The sequence below is a fragment of the Peromyscus maniculatus genome, chromosome 8, assembly GCF_049852395.1.
Source record: "Peromyscus maniculatus bairdii isolate BWxNUB_F1_BW_parent chromosome 8, HU_Pman_BW_mat_3.1, whole genome shotgun sequence".
In the NCBI taxonomy this organism is placed as follows: domain Eukaryota; kingdom Metazoa; phylum Chordata; class Mammalia; order Rodentia; family Cricetidae; genus Peromyscus; species Peromyscus maniculatus.
This window is the reverse complement of record NC_134859.1, coordinates 56,231,388-56,253,811: the sequence shown is the minus strand read 5'-3', so window position 1 is coordinate 56,253,811 and position 22,424 is coordinate 56,231,388. Positions and strand designations below refer to the sequence as shown.

Here is a 22,424-nt window from a genome sequence, read left to right as displayed (position 1 = left end):
GAAGAATAGATTCACACAGAGGACTAGTTTGGAACCAAGACAGGTATGTGAACTTCATGGTCCCAGAAGCACTTAGTAGAATGTCCTTCTTCCTGTGAGACTATAGGGAAGGGTATGATGGTAAGCAGAAAGGACCCCAGCCTTGCTTGCCTGGCTCCTACCTCTGCCTCTCTGACAAACAAACAACCACTCTCTTCCTCCAATAGGACATTCTCCTCATTGCACAGATCGACATGCACACCCAACATACAGTCCCTTGAATGGACAGAAAACTTGGAACTTTTGAAATCAAACTACGAGTCTTGGAGACACTTTCAGATAGCACAGTATAAACTTGTAAAATGGGAACCTGAGGAATCATGATTAAGAAGAAAAGATAATCTGAGCTGAGGGCTGTGTGGGGACTTTCAAGTACACAAGGATGATGTTTCTTTCCAGCTAATCCTCCACCTGTATGGGGACCTTATCTGGTAGACTTAAAGGAAAGGATAGAGTTCAGCTGACACCCAGAGCTCAGCTGCAAATATGAATAGGAACTGGGGATCCCAGGGGTCATGCAGGTTCTGAAGCACAAAGAAGGTCTCTTCTCCTGAGATGGACCCTGTGATGAGTGTAAGTTCCTGCCTCAGCTCAGCCAGTGTCTTCTACTGACTTCCCTTGTTTCATTCTCATCTACCAGGCCACACCCTTGCCTCTTCCTCTTCTCAAGCATCAAGGTCTAGAGAGAGAGGTCAACTTGTCCAAATTCACAGCACATAGACAAAGACACAGGGATGGAATTCAGGACCATGGCATCTGAGAAATGACTTCCTCCTCCTTTGTCCTGCTGCTCTGTGAAAATCCTGCCCACACCTAACCCTTGTCTCTCCCTTCACAGTCCATTCTTCCCAACAAACATCAAGCCAGAGAGCCTGAGTTCAAGACTAACCTGAAATCCATAGGGAAATTCTATTAAAAGTAATTGACCCTGAGGCATTAGTTACTTGTCATGTTATTGTGATAAAAGCAATGTTAAGAAGAAAGGGTTTATTTGGCTCACAGATCTAGAATATAGTCCATCAGGCAGAAAAGCCTTAGATGCAGGAGACTGAGACAGCTGCTCCCATTGTGTTGAGTCAGCAAACAGATGAATGTTGGAGCTCAGCTCACTTTTCCTTCTTATTCAGTCCAGGACTCCAGCCCTTGGGATGGTGCCACTTACAATTAAGGTGGACCTTCCTACCTCAGTTTACCTAACCTAGCCCTCAGTAATCTTCCCAGGGACATTTTTTCTAAGTGCTTCTAGATCCTGTGACATTGACATTAGTAGCCATCACAGAGCATCTCACAGGATCATTGTGGGAGTTCAAAGTATTAGTGTCTGAAGCACAGTGGGTGTTGGGAACTACCTGTTTCCTCTCTGACTTTTCTCACTCTGAGAGCCCTATTCACACCTTCACCAAGCTTTTCCAGCCACACTCTCAGACCATGAGTTTCCAAGTCAAGAGTTACCCAATCAAACAACAGCAGAGGGGATGTCTGGGGCCAGAGAACCTCCTTCCAACCCACAGTACTGAAAGTCAAAATTCACTGTTCAGGGCATATGAGCTTCTTAAGGTGTAGCAAAGACTCAGTCTCCTGGGGCAAAGTGCCAGCATAGCAACCCTGTTCTGGAGAGCCATAAAGAGCAGCCTAGGGTTCCTGCCCCTGGAGCTGCAATTTTGGATACAGCACTGCCCCTTTGAGGCCCTTGGAATTAAAGGCAGTATCGAATCCAGCACAGGAACACAGCTGGCTTTCTGGGCAGGGAACTGGCAGGCAGGAGAATCCATTACTACAGGATTCTCATCACTCACCTTCCCAGTGGCCAAGGGTCCTCAGGGGTTTGCTGAGCACCCACTCATGTCAGGCCCTGTGCCCAGGGCTGCCCTTTCATCTCACTTGCAATTAAATCTCACAATCACGAGAGAGAGAGAGAGAGAGAGAGAGAGAGAGAGAGAGAGAGAGAGAGAGACTGCTGTTGTCCCACTTTGGGGACAAGAAGAGCAAGGCTTAGAGAAGTGAAGGCTCACAGTGGAAGAACTGTATTCAGTCTTCACTGTCACCATTCACTCACTGAACACCTCTGTCTTCCTCTCTCTGACATCAGGGGAATGAGGACAGTCACATCAAAGCCAGGGAGGTACAAGCTCTGGGAGCCAAGGGCCTGACCTTGAGCGATACTGCCTCTCAGTGCTGAGAGATGCCACCATTCAAATCTGAGCTACACTCAAGGAAAAGCATTCCTTCTACTGCCAGATTGCAGTAAACTTGTAGAATCCTGAGTCTTGAAATATGGCCCAGGCTTAAAGTGCATCAACTGACTTCATCAGTCCCAACACTACCAATTCAAAATAGAAAGAAAGGAAGAAAAAGAGGAAGAACTTGAGGCATCTTATAGAAACATACAAACACAATAATATCAATCGAATACAGTAACCTTGGAAATGAAAATAGAAGTATGAAGGTACAAGGACTAAAGAGTTACTGTAACTAAACAGCTCATTGGATTAGAGGATCCTGGTAGGCAGAGTGATGGAGAAATGGCTTCTGTTTTAGTTATTATCAACAACAGAGAAAAGACCAATTGAAGAAAAAGGCATTTTTCATTCATTCTAAGTCCCAAAGGTGTATCATCTGAGAACTGGAATAACTTAATATCCAACAACAGCCTCATAGTAAATCCTCAGTTCACATGTCATGCTTTGTGATGTATCAAAAGGAAAGGTGGGACTAAGTAAAGTACATGATGACTGATATGTAGGCTTTGTAGGTCTTTGTCACAACTGTACAGCTCTGCTGACACAGTCTCCAAGACACAATACACACAACAGAATGACAAATGGCCATGCAGTGCTCCAACCATGCTGTGTTTATTGATGTTCTTTTAGGTTTCATTTTGATTTCTGTACAATGCCATGCCTTTTCATTCTTTCTTTTCTTATTTTTTCTTTTTTCTTTTTCTTTTTTTTTGGTTATCATCAAGAATTGGGTTCCATGACATTTCCATATATAAACATTATCAAACACAGAAGCTGTCGTGGGGAGAGACAGGCATTCAGAATGGCTCTGAAAAGGTTAACACAGGGTTCAAGACAGCTCCCAACACAAGCACATACTAACACTGAAGTTATATGCCCAAACCTTGAAGCAGGGCAGAGGCAGACTACAGCCCACTGTGATGTCTCCATCTGGGTAATGGGAAGGAAAACAGTTGTCTCCTTGGGCTATGAGAAAAAATGGATAATACATATTGAATAATAAATAGTTTAATATCCAATAAATGTTCAATAATTATAAGCCCGTGCCCATGCAATGCTACTGCTTTTATTATAATAGTTTGAAACCATGTGGGACAGAAGCTGAGAGCCCTACATGAGAGAACTGAGCATCAGAGATAAATAGAGACTCACACAGAGATGTAGTTTAGAACCAGGACAGGTGTGTGGACTTCATGGTCCCAGAACAGGACCATTTCCCTTCAGCACTTGTGAGAATTTCTTTCTCCCTGTGAGACTATAGAGAAGGATATAATGGTAAGCAGGAAGGACCCCAGCCTTGCTTGCCTGGCTCCTACAACTGCCTCTCTGACAAACACACAACCATTGTCTCCTTTCCATAGCATGCTCTTCATGCACATCCACAAGCGTCCCTGAATTGATAAATACTGGGGAAGTATTGAGCACAGGCCATGAATCTTGGAGACACTCTCAAATCTCAAAGAAGAATCTTGATAAAGGGGAAGATGCAGACTCTGGATTCGGAAGCAGAGGTAAGCTGAGTTGGGGGCTGTGAATGGGACTTCAAGTTCACATAGATGAGGTTTCTCCACAGGTGAGTCTCCATCCCTTTTGGGATCTGGGATAGGGGAATTAAATGGAAGGTCAAGGAACCATGATGGAGTGATAAGAGTCACAGGCTGGAAATGGTTCTTCTGGGCTCTGCAGTGCTGAAGTTGTATGTGACTCAAAGGGAAACTGGAACCCATGGGGTCAGCAGTGAGCCTCGCTGAACTGGCATTCAGAGTTCAGCTCAAAATATGAGTGGGACCTGAGGATTCCAGGGGTCATGCAGGTCCTGAAGTTCTAAGATCTGTTCTCTTAGCTGGGCCCTGGGAAGAGGGTATGTCCCTGCCTCAGCTTCAGCCAGTGTCTTTTACTGACTTCCCTTATTTAACTAACCCAGGTCACACCCTTGCCTCTTCCTCTTCTCAAGCATCAAAGTATTCACCTCTCTCCAGTGCAGAAGATCTAGACAGAGAGATAACTTGTCCAGGCTCACAACACAGAGATACAGACCCAGAGCTGAGATCTAGAAAAATATGATCTGAGAAATGACTTCCTCCTCCTTCATCCTGCTGCTACTCTGTGAAAATCCTGCCCAGCCTAACCCTTGTCTCTCCCTTCACAGTCCATACTTCCTCAGAAAAATTAAGCTGGAAGAGCCTGAGTTCAAGGGTAACCTGAAATCCATAGGGAAATCCTATTAAAGTTTATTGACCCTGAGGTACTAGTTACTTGTCATGTTATGGTGACGAAAGAAATTTAAAGAAGAAAGGGTTTATTTGCCTCACAGGTCAAGAATATAGTCCACCAGGGCAGAAAAGTCATAGCAACAAGAGACTGAGACAGCTGCTCCCATTGTATTGGGAGCTCACTTTTCCTTCTTATTCAGTCCAGGACTCCAGCCCTTGGAATGGTGCCACCTACAATTCAGGTGGGCCTTCCTACCTCAGTTTACCTAACCTAGGTCTCAGTAATCTTCCCAGGAACATTTCTTCTAAGTGCTTCTAGATCCTGTGACATTGACAATGCTAGCCATCACAGAGCATCTCACAGGATCATTGGGAGAGTTCAAAGTGTTAGTGTCTGAAGCACAGTGGGTACTGGGGAACTACCTGTTTCCTCCCTGACTTTTCTCACTCTGAGAGCCCTATTCATACCTTCACCAAGCTTTTCCAGCCACACTCTCAGACCATGAGTTTCCAGGTCAAGAGTTACCCAATCAAACAACAGCAGAGGGGATGTCTGGGGCCAGAGAACCTCCTTCCAACCCACAGTACTGAAAGTCAAAATTCACTGTTCAGGGCATATGAGCTTCTTAAGGTATAGCAAAGACTCAGTCCCTGGGGCAAAATGCCAGCATAGCACCCTGTTCTGGAGAGCCATAAGGAGCAGCCTAGGGTTCCTGCCCCTGGAGCTGCAATTTTGGATACAGCACTGCCCCTTTGAGGCCCTTGGAATTAAAGGCAGTGTCGAATCCAGCACAGGAACACAGCTGGCTTTCTGGGCAGGGAACTGGCAGGCAGGAGAATCCATTACCACAGGATCCTCATCACTTACCTTCCCAGTGGCCAAGTGGTCATCAGGGGTTTGCTGAGCACCCACTCATGTCGGGCCCTATGACCAGGGCTTCCCTTGCATCTCACTTGCACTTAAATCTCACAATCACTCTTGACAGAGAGAGAGAGAGACTGCTGTTGTCCCACCTTGGTGACAAGAGGAGCAAGGCTGAGAGAAGTGGAGGATCACAGTGGAAGAACGGTATTCAGTCTTCACTATCACCATTCACTCACTGAACATCACTGTCTTCCTCTCTCTGACATCAGGGGAATCAGGACAGTCACATCAAAGCCAGAGATGCACAGGCTCTGGGAGCCAAGGGCCTGACCTTGAGCGATACTGCCTCTCAGTGCTGAGAGATGCCACCTTTCAAATCTGAGCTACACTCAAGGAAAAGCATTCCCTTCTACTGCCAGATTGCAGTAAACTTGTAGAATCCTGAGTCTTGAAATATGGCCCAGGCTTAAAGTGCATCACCTGACTTCATCAGTCCCAACACTACCAATTCAAAATTGAAAGAAAGGAAGAAAAAGAGGAAGAACTTGAGGCATCTTATAGAAACATACAAACACAATAATATCAATCGAATACAGTAACCTTAGAAATGAAAATAGAAGTATGAAGGTACAAGGACTAAACTGTTACTGTAACTAAACAGCTCATTGGATTAGAGGATCCTGGTAGGCAGAGTGATGGAGAAATGGCTTCTGTATTAGTTATTATAAACAACAGAGAAAAGACCAATTGAAGAAAAAGGTATTTGTCATTCATTCTAAGTCCCAAAGGTGTACCATCTGAGAACTGAAATAACTTGGTATCCAACAACAGCCTCATAGTAAATCCTCAGTTCACATGGCATGCTTTGTGATATATCAAAAGGAAAGGTGGGACTAAGTAAATTACATGATGGCTGATATGTAGGCTTTGTGGGTCTCTGTCACAACTGTACAGCTCTGCTGACACAGTCTCCAAGACACAATACACACAACAGAATGACAAATGGCCATGCAGTGCCCCAACCATGCTGTGTTTATTGATGTTCTTTTAGGTTTCATTTTGATTTCTGTACAATGCCATGCCTTTTCATTCTTTCTTTTCTTTTTTTTTCCTTTTCTTTTTTTGGGGTTATCATCAAGAATTGGGTTCCATATATAAACATTATCAAACACAGAAGCTGTCGTGGGGAGAGACAGGCATTCTGAAGGGCTCTGAAAAGTTTAACACAGGGTTCAAGAGAGCTCCCAACACAAGCACATACTAACACTGAAGTTATATGCCCAAACCTTGAAGCAGGGCAGAGGCAGACTACAGCCCTCTTTGATGTCTCCATCTGGGTAATGGGAAGGAAAACAGCTGTCTCCTTGGGCTATGAGAAAAATGGATAATACATATAATAAATAGTCTAATATCCAATAAATGTTCAATTATTATAAGCCCGTGCCCATGCAATGCTGCTACTTTTATTATAATAGTTTGAAACCGTGTGAGACAGAAGTTGAGAGCCTTACATGAGGGAGCTGAGGACCAGAGAGAAATAGAGACTCACACAGAGATGTAGTTTAGAACCAGGACAGGTGTGTGGACTTCATGGTCCCAGAACAGGACCATTTCCCTTCAGCACTTGTGAGAATTTCTTCTCCCTGTGAGACTATAGAGAAGGGTATGATGATAAGCAGGACGGACCGCAGCCTTGCTTGCCTGGCTCCTACAACTGCCTCTCTGACAAACACACAACCATTGTCTCCTTTCCATAGCATGTTCTTCATGCACATCCACAAGCGTCCTTGAACTGATAAATACTGGGGAAGTATTGAGCACAGGCCATAAATCTTGGAGACACTCTCAAATCTCAAAGAAGAATCTTGATAAAGGGGAAGATGCAGACTCTGGATTCGGAAGCAGAGGTAAGCTGAGTTGAGGGCTGTGAATGGGACTTCAAGTTCACATAGATGAAGTTTCTCCACAGGTGAGTCTCCATCCCTTTTGGGATCTGGGATAGGGGAATTAAATGGAAGGTCAAGGAACCATGATGGAGTGATAAGAGTCACAGGCTGGAAATGGTCCTTCTGGGCTCTGCAGTGCTGAAGTTGTATGTGACTCAAAGGGAAACTGGAACCCATGGGGTCAGCAGTGAGCCTCGCTGAACTGGCATTCAGAGTTCAGCTCAAAATATGAGCGGGACCTGAGGATTCCAGGGGTCATGCAGGTCCTGAAGCTCCAAGATCTGTTCTCTTAGCTGGGCCCTGGGAAGAGGGTAGGCTCCTGCCTCAGCTTCAGCCAGTGTCTTTTACTGACTTCCCTTATTTAACTAACCCAGGCCACAGCCTTGCCTCTTCCTCTTCTCAAGCATCAAAGTATCCACCTCTCTCCAGTGCAGAAGATCTAGACAGAGAGATAATTTGTCCAGGCTCACAACACATAGATACAGACCCAGAGCTGAGATCTAGAACAATATGATCTGAGAAATGACTTGCTCCTCCTTCATCCTGCTGCTATTCTGTGAAAATCCTGCCCACACCTAACCCTTGTCTCTTCCTTCACAGTCCATACTTCCTCAGAAAAATTAAGCTGGAAGAGCCTGAGTTCAAGGCTAACCTGAAATCCATAGGGTAATCCTATTAAAGGTTATTGACCCTGATGTATTAGTTACTTGTCATGTTATGGTGACGAAAGCAATTTAAAGAGGAAAGGGTTTATTTGCCTCACAGATCAAGAATATAGTCCATCAGAGCAGAAAAGCCATAGCAACAAGAGAAGGGAACAGCTGCTCCAATTGTGTTGAGTCGGGAAACAGAGAGATGAATGTTGGAGCTCAGCTCACTTTTCCTTCTTATTCAGTCCATGACTCCAGCCCTTGGGATGGGGCCACCTACAATTAAGGTGGGCCTTCCTACCTCAGTTTACATAACCTAGCCCTCAGTAATCTTCCCAGGAACATTTTTTCTAAGTGCTTCTAGATCCTGTGACATTGACAATGCTAGCCATCACAGAGCATCTCACAGGATCATTGGGAGAGTTCAAAGTGTTAGTGTCTGAAGCACACTGGGTGTTTGGGAACTACCTGTTTCCTCCCTGACTTTTCTCACTCTGAGAGCCCTATTCACACCTTCACCAAGTTTTTCCAGCCACACCCACAGACCATGAGTTTCCAGGTCAAGAGTCACCCAATCAAACAACAGCAGAGGGGATGTCTGGGGCCAGAGAACCTCCTTCCAACCCACAGTACTGAAAGTCAAAATTCACTGTGCAGGGCATATGAGCTTCTTAAGGTGTAGCAAAGTCTCAGTCTCCTGGGGCAAAGTACCAGCATAGCAACCCTGTTCTGGAGAGCCATAAGGAGTAGCCTTGAGTTTCTGCCCCTGGAGCTGCAATTTTGGATACAGCACTGCCCTTTTGAGGCCCCTGGAATTAAAGGCAGTGTCGAATCCAGCACAGGACCACAGCTGGCTTTCTGGGCAGGGAACTGCCAGACAGGAGAATCCATTACCACAGGATCCTCATCACTCACCTTCCCAGTGGCCAAGGGGTCCTCAGGGGTTTGCTGAGCACCCACTCATGTCAGGCCCTGTGCCCAGGGCTTCCCTTGCATTTCACTTGTGCTTAAATCTCACAGTCACTCTTGAGAGAGAGAGACTGCTGTTGTCCCACCATGGGGACAAGAGGAGCAAGGCTTAGAGAAGTGAAGGCTCACAGTGGAAGAACTGTATCCAGCCTTCACTGTCACCATTCACTCACTGAACACCTCTGTCTTCCTCTCTCTGACATCAGGGGAATCAGGACCGTCACACCAAAGCCAGGATAGTACAAGCTCTGTGTGCCAAGGGCGATGCTGCCTCTCAGTGCTGAGAGATGCCACCATTCAAATCTGAGCTACACTCAAGGAAAAGCATTCCCTTCTACTGCCAGATTGCAGTAAACTTGTAGAATCCTGAGTCTGGAAATATGGCTCAGGCTTAAAGTGCATCACCTGACTTCATCAGTCCCAACACTACCAATTCAAAATAGAAAGAAAGGAAGAAGAATAGGAAGGACTTGAGGCATCTTATAGAAACATACAAACACAATAATATCAATCGAATACAGTAACCTTAGAAATGAAAATAGAAGTATGAAGGTACAAGGACTAAAGAGTTACTGTAACTAAACAGCTCATTGGATTAGAGGATCCTGGTAGGCAGAGTGATGGAGAAATGGCTTCTGTATTAGTTATTATCAACAACAGAGAAAAGACCAATTGAAGAAAAAGGCATTTTTCATTCATTCTAAGTCCCAAAGGTGTATCATCTGAGAACTGAAATAACTTGGTATCGAACAACAGCCTCATAGTAAATCCTCAGTTCACATGGCATGCTTTGTGATATATCAAAAGGAAAGGTGGGACTAAGTAAATTACATGATGGCTGATATGTAGGCTTTGTGGGTCTCTGTCACACCTGTACAGCTCTGCTGACACAGTCTCCAAGACACAATACACACAACAGAATGACAAATGGCCATGCAGTGCCCCAACCATGCTGTGTTTATTGATGTTCTTTTTGGTTTCATTTTGATTTCTCACTGTGGTACTGTACAATCTCATGCCTTTTCATTCTTCCTTTCTTGCTTTATTTTTCCTTTTTTGTTATCATCAAGAATTGGGTTCCATGACATTTCCATATATAAACATTATCAAACACAGAAGCTGTCGTGGGGAGAGACAGGCATTCAGAAGGGATCTGAAAAGTTTAAGACAGGGTTCAAGACAGCTCCCAACACAAGCACTTACTAACACTGAAGTTAAATGCGCAAACCTTGAAGCAGGGCAGAGGCAGACTACAGCCCTCTTTGATGTCTCCATCTGGGTAATGGGAAGGAAAATAGCTGTCTCCTTGGGCTATGAGAAAAAGGATAATACATATTGAATAATAAATAGTTTAATATCCAATAAATGTTCAATTATTATAAGCCCATGTCCATGCAATGCTGCTACTTTTATTATAATAGTTTGAAACCATGTGGGACAGAAGCTGAGAGCCCTACATGAGAGAACTGAGCATCAGAGAGAAATAGAGACTCACACAGAGATGTAGTTTAGAACCAGGACAGGTGTGTGGACTTCATGGTCCCAGAACAGGACCATTTCCCTTCAGCACTTGTGAGAATTTCTTTCTCCCTGTGAGACTATAGAGAAGGGTATGATGGTAAGCAGGAAGGACCCCAGCCTTGCTTGCCTGCATCCTACAACTGCCTCTCTGACAAACACACAACCACTGTCTCCTTTCCATAGCATGTTCTTCATGTACATCCACAAGCGTCCTTGAATTGATAAATACTGGGGAAGTATTGAGCACAGGCCATAAATCTTGGAGACACTCTCAAATCTCAAAGAAGAATCTTTATAAAGGAGAAGATGCAGACTCTGGATTTGGAAGCAGAGGTAAGCTGAGTTGAGGGCTGTGAATGGGACTTCAAGTTCACATAGATGAAGTTTCTCCACAGGTGAGTCTCCACTCCCTTTGGGACCTGGAATAGGGGAATTAAATGGAAGGTCAAGGAACCATGATGGAGTGATAAGAGTCACAGGCTGGAAATGGTTCTTCTGGGCTCTGCAGTGCTGAAGTTGTATGTGACTCAAAGGGAAACTGGAACCCATGGGGTCAGCAGTGAGCCTCGCTGAACTGGCATTCAGAGTTCAGCTCAAAATATGAGTGGGACCTGAGGATTCCAGGGGTCATGCAGGTCCTGAAGCTCCAAGATCTGTTCTCTTAGCTGGACCCCAGGAAGAGGGTATGTCCCTGCCTCGGAATCAGCCAGTGTCTTTTACTGACTTCCCTTATTTAACAAACCCACGCAACAGCCTTGCCTCTTCCTCTTCTCAAGCATCAAAGTATCCACCTCTCTCCAGTGCAGAAGATCTAGACAGAGAGATTAACTTGTCCAGGCTCACAACACAGAGATACAGACCCAGAGCTGAGATCTAGAACAATGGGATCTGGGAAATGACTTTCTCCTCCTTCATCCTGCTGCTATTCTGTGAAAATCCTGCCCACACCTAACCCTTGTCTCTCCCTTCACAGTCCATTCTTCCCAACAAACATTAACTGGAAGAGCCTGAGTTCAAGGCTAACCTGAAATCCATAGGGAAATCCTATTAAAGGTTATTGACCCTGGGGTATTAGTTACTTTTCATGTTATTGTGACCAAAGAAATTCAAAGAAGAAAGGGTTTATTTGGCTCACAGATCTAGAATATAGTCCACCAGGGCAGAAAAGTCATAGCAACAAGAGACTGAGACAGCTGCTCCCATTGTATTGAGTCAGGAAACAGAGAGATGAATGTTGGAGCTCAGCTCACTTTTCCTTCTTATTCAGTCCAGGACTCCAGCCCTTGGGATGGGGCCACCTGCAATTAAGATGGGCCTTCCTACCTCAGTTTACCTAACCTAGCCCTCAGAAATCTTCCCAGGGACATTTATTCTAAGTGCTTCTGGATCCTGTGACATTGACATCTAGCCATCACACCATCACACCTTCTCACAGGATCATTGTGAGAGTTCAAAGTATTAATGTCTGAAGCACAGTGTGTGTTGGGGAGATAGCTGTTTCCTACCTGTCTTTTCTCACTCAGAGAGTCCTGTTCACACCTTCCCCAAGCTTTTCCAGCCACATACACAGACCATGAGTTTTCATGCCAAGAGTCACCTAGTCTTCCAATATCAACCAGAGTGTTTGGGGCAGGAGAACCTCCTTCCAACCCATGGTACAGCAATCAGGAAGCTCCTATGAAGAGTTCGCTTCCACCTGAAACTCAAAATTCTCTGCTCAGGTGACATGAGCTTCTTAATATGATGCAAAGACTCAGACCCCTGGGGCAAAGTGCACAGCATAGCACTCTGACCCTGGAGACTCACTATTAAACATGGTACTGCTCCCATGAGTCCCTTGGAATTAAAGGCAGTGTCTTCTCCATCACAAGAACACAGGTGGTTTACTCGGCAGGGAACTGGCAGACAGGAGAATCCATTACCACAGGACCCCTCATCACTCACCTTCCCAGTGGCCAAGGGGTCATCAGGGGTTTGCTGAGCACCCACTCATGTCAGGCCCTGTGCCCAGGGCTTCCCCCTGTATCTCACTTGCACTGTGTATCTCACAGTCACTCTTGAGAGAGAGAGAGAGAGAGAGAGAGAGAGAGAGAGAGAGAGAGAGAGAGAGAGAGAGAGAGAGACTGCTGTTGTCCCACCTTGGGGACAAGAAGAGCAAGGCTTAGAGAAGTGAAGGCTCACAGTTGAAGATTCAATCTTAACTGTCACCATTCACTCAATGAACACCTCTGTCTTCCTCTCTCTGACATCAGGGCAATGAGGACAGTCACATCAAAGCCAGGGAAATGCACAGGTCCTGGGAGCCAAGGACCTGACCTTAAGCAATACTGCCTCTCAGTGCTGAGTAATGCTAGCTTTCAAATCTGAGCTGCACTCAAAGGAAAGCATTCCTTCCACTGGAAGCTTGCAGTAAACTTGCAGAATCCAGGGCCTTAAAATACTGCCCAGGCCTAAAGTGCATCAACTGACTTAATTAGTCCCACCACTACTTATTCAATATATATATATATATATATATATATATATATATATATATATATATATATATATATATGGAGAGAGAGAGAGAGAGAGAGAGAGAGAGAGAGAGAGAGAGAGAGGAAGAAAATAGGAACTCCTAGAGGCATTTTATAGAAACATACAAATGTAATAATTTCTCTGGAATGCAGTAACCTTAGTAATGAGCATAGCAAGTATAAAGCTATGAGGACTAAAGAGTTGCTGTAACTAAACAGCCCATTGGATGAGACTATCCTGACAGGTAGTGTGATAGAGAAATGAGTTACATATTAGCTTTCTTCAACAGCAGAGGAAGACCAATTGAAGAAAAAAGGCACTTTTCATTGATTCTAAGTGCCGACAGGGTGTCTCAACTGAGAACTTAAACAATGTAATATCCAACAGCAGCTACATAGTAAAGGCTCAATCCACACCGCATGCTTTGGATGCATCAAGAGGAAAGGTGGGAAACTCAGAGTCAAGTACATGATGGCTGATAGTGTAGGCTTTATGGGTCTCTGTCACACCTGTACATCTCTGCTGACACAGTATCAAAGACGACACAGTGACAGCAGAGACAACAGAACAATAAATAACCATACTGTGCTCCAATGATGCTGTGCTCCAATGATGTTGTTCTCCAATGATGCTGTGCTCCAATGATGCTGTGCTCCAATGATGCTGTTCTCCAATGATACTGTTCTCCAATGATGCTGTGCTCCAATGACTCTTCTTTTTCTTTCACATTGATGTTTTGCTGTGGTACTGTACAATGTCATGTCCTTTTTTCTTTCTTTCTTTCTTTCTTTCTTTCTTTCTTTCTTTCTTTCTTTCTTTCTTTCTTTCTTTCTTTCTTTCTTCCCTTCACTTCACTTCTTCTTCCCTCCCTCCTTCTTTCTTTCCTTCTTTGTCTTTTTTTTTTTTTTTGGTTAGCATCCAGAGATGGGCTTCATGACATTTTCATATATAAACATCATCAAAGTCTCATTTTCCTGTTACTGTCATCCCCTCTGGCCCTCCCTGTGATGATATATTGTGTACCCCAATAAATCATGCCTGGGTATCAGAGGACAGAGCCAGCCACTAAATTAAATGCAGAGGTCAGGCAGTGGTGGCAAGCACCTTTAATCCTACCACTCAGGAAGCAGAGACCCATCTGGGTCACTGTGATTTCAACGCCACACTGGGCTACATGAGAGAACCAGGCAGTGGTAAAACACACCCTTAATCCCATGAAGTAATAATGCAGGACACAGAAAGATACATAAGGCGTGAGGAAACAGGAACTCACTCTCCTGAGGCTGAGGATTTTGTAGAGGTAAGCTAATTGCTGACTGTTCTTCTCTGATCTTTCAGCTTTCACCCCAATACCTGGCTCCGGGTTTTTTATTATAAGACCTTTTAAGATTTGTGTTACACCTCCCTCTCTTACTGGCCCCTTCCTCTCCCCAGATAGCCTCCCTCCTTTCATGACAAACCTGTTCTATTACCTTTTCCTGTCCCCTCCCCCTCCCTTCATATTTCTTCCTTTCCTTCAAAGACAGTCCTCTTAAACTAAACACTAAATTTTGAATTTCATATACTTTTCATAACATGAAATATTCTTCTTCTGGTTTTATCTGTTTACACACTTAACAATTATTTCTATTATTTTCACCTTACAAAAATAAGTGAACTGCTGAGTTTGGCAAACATTGGCCAAATATACTCCCCCTCTCTCTATCTCTCTCTTTCTCTCCGTGTGTGTGTGTGTGTGTGTGTGTGTGTGTGTGTGTGTGTGTGTGTGTGTTTCGGTTGGGATTCGTTAACTCCTGATCATAAGAATATTAAAGTTAACCTCATTAGGAGCATTGAATCAGGAAATTTTCTAAGGAAAACAAAACTAGAGAAAAAGGTTTTTCTCGGTCTCATTTTTTAGAATAACTTTTTTCTTATAGCCCAACCCTGCTCCCTCTCAAATTTATGTCCTCTTTTTTTAATTATTATTGTCACACATACAATTATATGTGTGTGTGTGTATATATATATATATATATATATATATATATATATATATATATATATTCAAATAAATATTTACATGCAACTGCTGAGTTCATGTAATGTTGCTTGTATGTATATGATTATAGGGCTTCTCAAGGCCACCTAATACTAGATAACCATTAGGGAGATTATCTCTGGGAAAGACTAATGCTCCTTTTCAGCAGTCATTAGGTGGCCACAGCTCTTCATCTAGCCCTCTGAGTCACTCCCATCAACAATGGCATGTCAACTGGTGTTGTCATTGTTCAAGTCCTGTGTAAGCAGCCATACAGTTGAGATTTCATGGGTGCAGCTTCCTTGCCATATCTCCAGACACAATCTTACTTCAGACTTCCAGTTATCTGGCTCTTACAACCTTTCTTCCTCCTCTTCCACAGTGTTTCCTGAGCTTTAGGTGTAGGGTTTGTGTTGTAGATTGTAGATGTAACCAACCATCTTATTAAATAAGAAACACAGAACCAATGCAAAGAAGAAAGCCAAGATGTCAGAGCTAAGAGCTAAAACCTTAACCTTCCTCCTGCGGTGGTCCTATCTCTCCGAACCAGAGCTACTTCCTGTGTTAAAGTCTTTCTATAGAGTTTCTGTTCTGCCTTCTCATTGGTTGTAAACCCAACCACATGACCACCTCGTCACGGCCTGTCTGTATAGACCTCCAGGTCTTCTATGGTTGGTATTGAGATTAAAGGCGTGTGTATCCAATGCTGGCTGTATCCCTGAACACACAGAGACTTACCTAGCTCTGCCTACCAAGTGCTGGGATTACAAGCATAAGCCACCACTGCCCTGCTTTCCTATGGCTTGCTAATAGCTCTGACCTCCGGGTCAGAGCTATTATTATGTCATGGTCTCCATCTGCTTCAAAAGAAGATTCATGATTATGGGTAAGAGCTACACTTATCTTCAGATATAAGGACAAGTATTTAGAATGCAGTTGGGGATTAGACTGGTTTAGTACAGTGACAATAGTAGCATCTCCTCTACAATCCATGACCTCATTAGCCATGGGTGGTTGGCTAGGTCTACAGCACAAGGCATTATTTCCTTCCTATTGAGTGACCTTTAAGTCCCATTAGGCAGCTGTTGGTTACCACCCAGATATAAGTGCTACCATTATATCTTTAAGGATATCTTGCCATGCTGATAATCGTGGTTCATAGGTGTCACAGCTGAGTAGGTGTCTTAGTTAGGGTTATTATTGCTGTGATGAAACATCATGACCAAAGAAAATTGGGGGAAGGGTGCTATTCAGCTCACATTTCCACATCACACTTCTTCATCAAAGGAAGTCAGGACAGGAACTCAAACAAAACAGGAATCTGGTGGGAGGGGCTGATGCAGAAGTCACAGAGAAGTACTGCTTACTGACTTGCTCCTCATGACTTGCTCAGCCTCCTTTCCTATACAACCCAAAACCCCAAGTCCTGGGATAGTACCACCCACCATGTGCTGGACCCTCCCCATCAATCACTAATTAAGGAAATGTCCCACAGGCTTGCCCACAACCCTATCTTATAGAGGCATTTTCTCATTGAGGCCCCCTCCTCTATGATGACTCTAACTTATGTTGAATTGACATAAAATTAGCCAGTACAGAAGGACTATTGATTGCTTTCCACTCTTGGCAATTCACATAGTTCCTTCCAGAACAGAGAAAGCTGGTCCTGAGGAAGAAGACTTCTGGATCACATATACCTTGAATCCTCCAAATCCTGTGTCCAAAGTGTGAGGTGTTTTCAGCAATAAGGACTTTTCTTCAACTTCTAAGAGGCAACCATGAGCAACAGTAATAGCCTCTATTGTTTTGAGATTCCCTTGCACTTCCTTCATTAACAACTCACAAGAAGGTTTCTCATGCCTGTTTATATTAGATAGTCTATGGCTTTTATAGAAGCATATCATCCCAAATGGAATATGTTCATTAATGTGTATGTGTATATTTGTGTACATATGCATATATACACATACACTTAGAAGTAATATATGTAATTTTAAGTACATATAAAGCAATGTTTTTCCCTAAATAATATCCTTAGTGTGGTTTATCCCTCTTCTTTCTATTTCTATATTCTTCTCCTTCCCCCTCCCTTATTACAGACCCACCACTTCATTTTGCCCATTTGTCCCTTAGTAGAATCTTATCATTATATTCTCCTCTCTAGGGCCCCTTCCCACCCCATGGTCCCTTTTTCCTTCCCTGGTTTCTGCAGTTATTCCAGGTTACATAATGACCTCTGAAGATCTATCACTAGAACCACAAATGAGAGAAAACTTGAGTGGGTTTTTCTAGGCCTCAGTAACACCACGTAATACACATTCTAATCACCTCCATTTACCTGCGGTCTTAGTTTGGGTTTTTATTGTTGCAAACAGACACCAAGACCACAGCAACACTGATAAGGAAAGCATTCATTTGGGACAGCTAGCTTACAGTTTCAGAGGTTCAGTCCATGATCATCATGCTTGGGAGCATGGCAGCTTGCAAGTAGACATGGTACTGGAGAGGCAGCTGAGAGTCCTACATCTGGCAGGCAACGGGAAGTCAACTGAAACACTAGGTGGTAGCCTAAACATAGGAAACCTCAAAGCCCACCCCCCATAGTGACACACTTTCTTCAACAAGGCCATACTCATTCCAACAAAGGCACACCTTCCACTCTTCATGAGATTATGGGGCCAATTACATTCAAACCACCATAACTGCCCAATTCATTATTTCATTTTTTACATCTACATAGTATTCCATTTTGTATATGTACCACATTTTCACTATCCATTCATCAGTTGAAGCATTTGCATTGTTTCCATTTCCTAGCTATTGTGAATAGAGAGACTATGACCATAGCTGAGCAAGTTTCTGTGGAGTACGATGTTTAGTCCTTTGAGCATATGCCAAGGAGTGGTGCTGGTGGATCAGATACTAGATCAGTTTTTAGCTCATTTTTACAATTTCCACACTGATTTCTAGAGCAAGGGGCCAGTTTGCAATCCCACCAACAGTGAATGAGGGTTCTGTCTTCTTTGGTTCTTCCCCAGTGTTTGTTTTTGCTTATTTTCTTAATCTTAGTCATTCTGACTGGGGTAAAATGAAATCACAAAGTTGTTTTACTTTGCATTTTCCTAATTGCTAAGGATGATGAACACTTTTTAAGATATTCCTTGTCCATTTTTACTTCTTCTGAGAACTCTCTTCAAATCCATAGCCCATTTTTTTTGTTTTGTGTTTTTATTTAATTTTTTTTTTTTGGCCTCAAAGTAGAAGACCCTTGGCTGGGCTTTTCTTTATATTATTATTATTATTATTATTATTATTATTATTATTATTATTATATTTTTCTATTCATTTTACATACCAACCACAGATTCCCCTGTCCTGCCTCCTCCTGCCCCCCCAGCCTAAACCGCCAACCCACCCCCATTCCCACCTCCTCCAAGGCAAGGTCTCCCATGGGGAGTCAGCAGAGCCTGCTACATTCAGTTGAGGCAGGTCCAAGCCCCTCCTCCCTGCACCAAGGCTGCACAAAGTGTCTCACCATAGGCACTAGGCTCCAAAAAGCCGGCTCATGCACTAGGGGTGCCATAGCCCATTTTTTAATTTGACTATATGTTTTTGTTTGTTTGTTTTTATGAAATTTATTTATTTACTTTACATCTAGACTGCATTTCCCCTCCCTCTTTTCATCCCATTCCCTCCCCTGCTCCCCTCCCACTCACCCCCAGTCCACACCTCTGTTTCTGTTCAGGAAGGCACTGGCCTCCTACAGGTATCAACAAAGCATGGCACATCAAGTTTCAGTAGGACTAAGCACCTCCCCTTGTATTAAGGCTGGGCAAGGGAACCGAGTGTGAGCCATAGGGATCCAAAAGCCAGTAAAATAGTCAACTGTTAGGAGTCTCCCAAGAAGACAAAGCTACACACTGTCACATATATGTAAAGGGCCTAAATCAGTCCCATGCAGATTCTCTGATTGTTGGTTCAGTCTCTATGGGCTTCTATGAGCCCAGGTTAGTTGATTCTGTGGGTTTCCTTGTGATGTCCTTGACCACTCTGACTCATACACTCCTTTTTCCCTCGCTTCAGCAGGATTCCCTGAACTCAGTCTAATGTTTGGCTGTGGGTCTCTGCATATGTTCCCATCAGTGAATGGATGAAAGCTCTCTGATGACAACTAGGGTAGTCAGCAATCTATGATTTGAGCAGAATATCATTTTCTCCAGTTGTATTTAGTTTTACCATAGGTCTCTGAGCCATCCAGTCTCTGGGTCCTAGCACTCCATGTAGTGTCAGAGTGGGAACCATTTGTTTTTTGACTCCTTGTTTTTTGAGTTCTTTATATATTCTGTATATTAATCTTCTGTCAGATGTATAATTGGCAAAGATCCCCTCCCACTCTGAGGGCATCCTGTTCAGTTACTGTTTTCTTAGATGTACAGAATCTTTTCAGTTTGATGAGGTCCCACTTATCAGTGGTTGGACTTAATTACTGGGCAAATGAAATCCTGAAGGGGAGGGGGCAGGAAGGGAGAGAACAAGGGAATCTGTGGCTATTATGTAGAACTGAATAGTATTGTAAAATAAATAAATAAAAAAAATGATAAGCCAAAAAAAAAAAAGAATGCCCTTTCCTACACTTATATCCTATAGCCTGTTTTCTTCTAGAAGTTTCGGTATTCAGGTTCCACAGTTATGTCTTTGATCCATTTGGGTTTGGTTTTTATGCAGGGTGATAAAGAAATCCAGTTTCATTCTTCTAAACATATATATCCAGTTCTGCCAGGCCCACTTGTTGAAGATGTTGACTTTTTTCCAGTGTACATTTTCGGCATCCTTGTTAATTATCAGATGGTTGTAGTTAGGTGTGTTCATGGTAGGATCTTTAACTTTTTTTTCTACTGGCCTACATGCCTGTTTTTGAGCTAGTATCAAAGTGCTTTCTTCACTATAGCTCTGTAATAACTCTTGAAATCTGGAAAGGTAATCCCTCCAGCAATGTTTAGCTCAGGACTGCATTGGCTATCTGGGGTCTTTTGTGGCTCCATATGAATTTTAGCATTCATTTTCTACTTCTGTGAATAATGTTGTGGTGAAGTGGGATTTGGTGGCACACATCTGTAATCCCAGTACTCAGCAGGCAGAGGAAGGCAGATCTCTGAGAGTTCAAGGCCAGTCTGATCTGCATAGTGAGTTTCTAGAAAGCCAGGGCTATAGAGAGAGACTTAATTTAAAAAGTAAAAATAAAAATAAATAATGTTGTGGTGAGTCCAGAGGCTGGAGAAATTGCTCTGTGGTTTAGAGCACTTATTGCTTTTGCAGAGGACCTAGATTTAGTTCCCAGCACCCATGCAGTGGCTCACAACCATCTGTAACTCTACTACCAAGTCAAATGTCCCCTTTTGACCCCCATGGGGAACCAACCAGACAAGCATGTGGTATACATACATACATGCAGGCAAAATACTTATATACATAAAATAAAATAAATCTTCCTTTAAAAGGAAAATTTTTAATTTTTTACTAATGCTGTGGGCATTTTGATGGAGGTTTTATTGAATCTGTAAATTACTTTAGTAAAATGGTCATTTTTACAATATTCTGCCAACCTACAATCATGGAAGCCCTTTGCATTTTTTAATGTCTTCCTCAATCTGTTTCTCCAGGGATTTGAAGTTTTAATTGTAGAAGTCTTTCACCTCTTAGCTGGCTTATTCCTATTTTTTTTTTTTTTTGGTGCTACTATAAATGGGAAAGTGCCCAGGGTCTCTTTCTTGGTGTATTTGGTGTTGGTGTATAAAAATGCTACTGATTTTGTTAAGTCAATTTTTTTTATCCTGCCACTTTGATGCAATTGATGATCATTTAAGGAATTCTTCTGGTGGACTTTTTGGGATCTCTTATGTATAATGTCATATCATGTGTAAATAGAGATTATCTGACTTCTTTTCCCATTTGTATCCACTTAATTTCCTTCTCTTGTCTTATTGCTCCAGCTACTGCTTCAAGCACTATATTGAAAAGGAATGGGGGAGGGGTGATGGAGAGGTGGCTCAGCACTTGAAAGCACCAGCTGCTCTTCCAGAAGACCTGGGTTAGTTCCTGCATGGCAGCTCACAACTGTCTGATAGTCCAGTTCCAGGGGATCTGACACCCTCTTCTGACCTTTGAGGGCACTGCACACACATGGGGCACAGAAATACATACAGGCAAAACATCATTACACATAGACTAAAAAATAAAATGAAAAAAAATTAAAGGAAGAAAAAGAGTGGGAATAGTGGACAGTCCTCTCTCATCCATGAAATTAATGGAATTACTTTGATGTTTTTCTCTATTTAGGAAAAAGTTAGCTGTGTGTTAGCTTTAGAGCATTCATTATGTTGAGGTATGGGTCCTCTGATCCTGTTCTCTCTACAACTTTCCTCGTGAAAGCATGTTGGATTTTGTCAAAGGATTTTTTTGGTACCTACTGAGATAATCATGTAATTTTTTCTTTAAGACCATTTATATGATTTATCTTCATTAGTTTATATATGTTGGTTGAATCATCCCTGCATCTAAGTATAAAATCAACTTGATCATGATGCATGATCTTCTTATATATGATTGTATTAGGTTTACAAGTATTTTATTAGGGATCTTTGCATCTTTGTCAGGGAATTTGGAATGTAGTTTTTAAAAGTTTTTGTTGAATCTCTCTCTCTCTCTCTCTCTCTCTCTCTCTCTCTCTCTCTCTCTCTTTGTGTGTGTGTGTGTGTGTGTGTGTGTGTGTGTGTGTGTGTGTGTGTGTGTGTGTATGTCTGGTTTAGGTATTAGAGTAAAACTGGTTTCATAGAAGAAGTTTGGAAGCTCTCCTGTTTCTATGAGGATTGGTCTTTTGTTTGTTTTGAGTAACTTTAGAAGGACTGTTGGACATCTTGTTTGAGATTTCTGGTAGAATTTTGCTGTAAATCCATCTCTGCCTGGCTGATTTTGGTCCGAAGGCCTTTTATGACTGTTTCAATCTCATTTGTTATTTGCCTGTTTGGTTTGTTGATCTCTTCTTGGTTTAACTGTGGAGTGTAGATGAATCCAGAATTTTGTCCATTTCTTTTAGATTTTCCAACTCAGTAGAGTACAGGTTTTTGTAGTATTTTCTTGTACCATTCTGAATTTCTTTGGTGCCTGTTGTAATGTTTCCCTTTTCATTTCTGATTCTGTTCATTTGAGTCCTCTCTCTTTTTCTTTTCTCTTGGTTAGCTGAGCCAAAGACCAGTCAATCTTCTTTAACTTCTCAAAGAAATGACTCTTAGGTTCATTGGTTCTTTGTATTGTTTTCCCTGTTTCTATTTCTTCCTCCTGTTTGTTTGTTTGGTTGGTTGGTTGGTTTTTGCCATCTCCTCAATTTCTGGTAGGTTTGTTCTTGTTTTTTCAAACTCTTGAGTTTCTTCATTGAGTCATTTATCTG

At 42.8% G+C, this 22,424-nt stretch overlaps 1 protein-coding gene across 6 annotated transcripts in view; it reads left to right on the top strand.

The window, feature by feature from the left end:
* LOC102920420 (NACHT, LRR and PYD domains-containing protein 1a-like) overlaps positions 1-22,424 on the top strand; it is a 140,992-nt gene that overhangs the window by 75,445 nt on the left and 43,123 nt on the right. For 4 of the 6 annotated variants that reach the window (XM_076542800.1, XM_076542799.1, XM_076542797.1 and 1 more), the window contains 3 exons: positions 3,641-3,790; positions 7,115-7,264; positions 10,627-10,776. In XM_076542800.1, the coding sequence (XP_076398915.1) occupies positions 3,641-3,790; positions 7,115-7,264; positions 10,627-10,776 (450 nt within the window). The remainder of the gene's footprint in view (positions 1-3,640; positions 3,791-7,114; positions 7,265-10,626; positions 10,777-22,424) is intronic. The other 2 variants (XM_076542802.1, XM_076542801.1) reach the window with 2 other exon arrangements.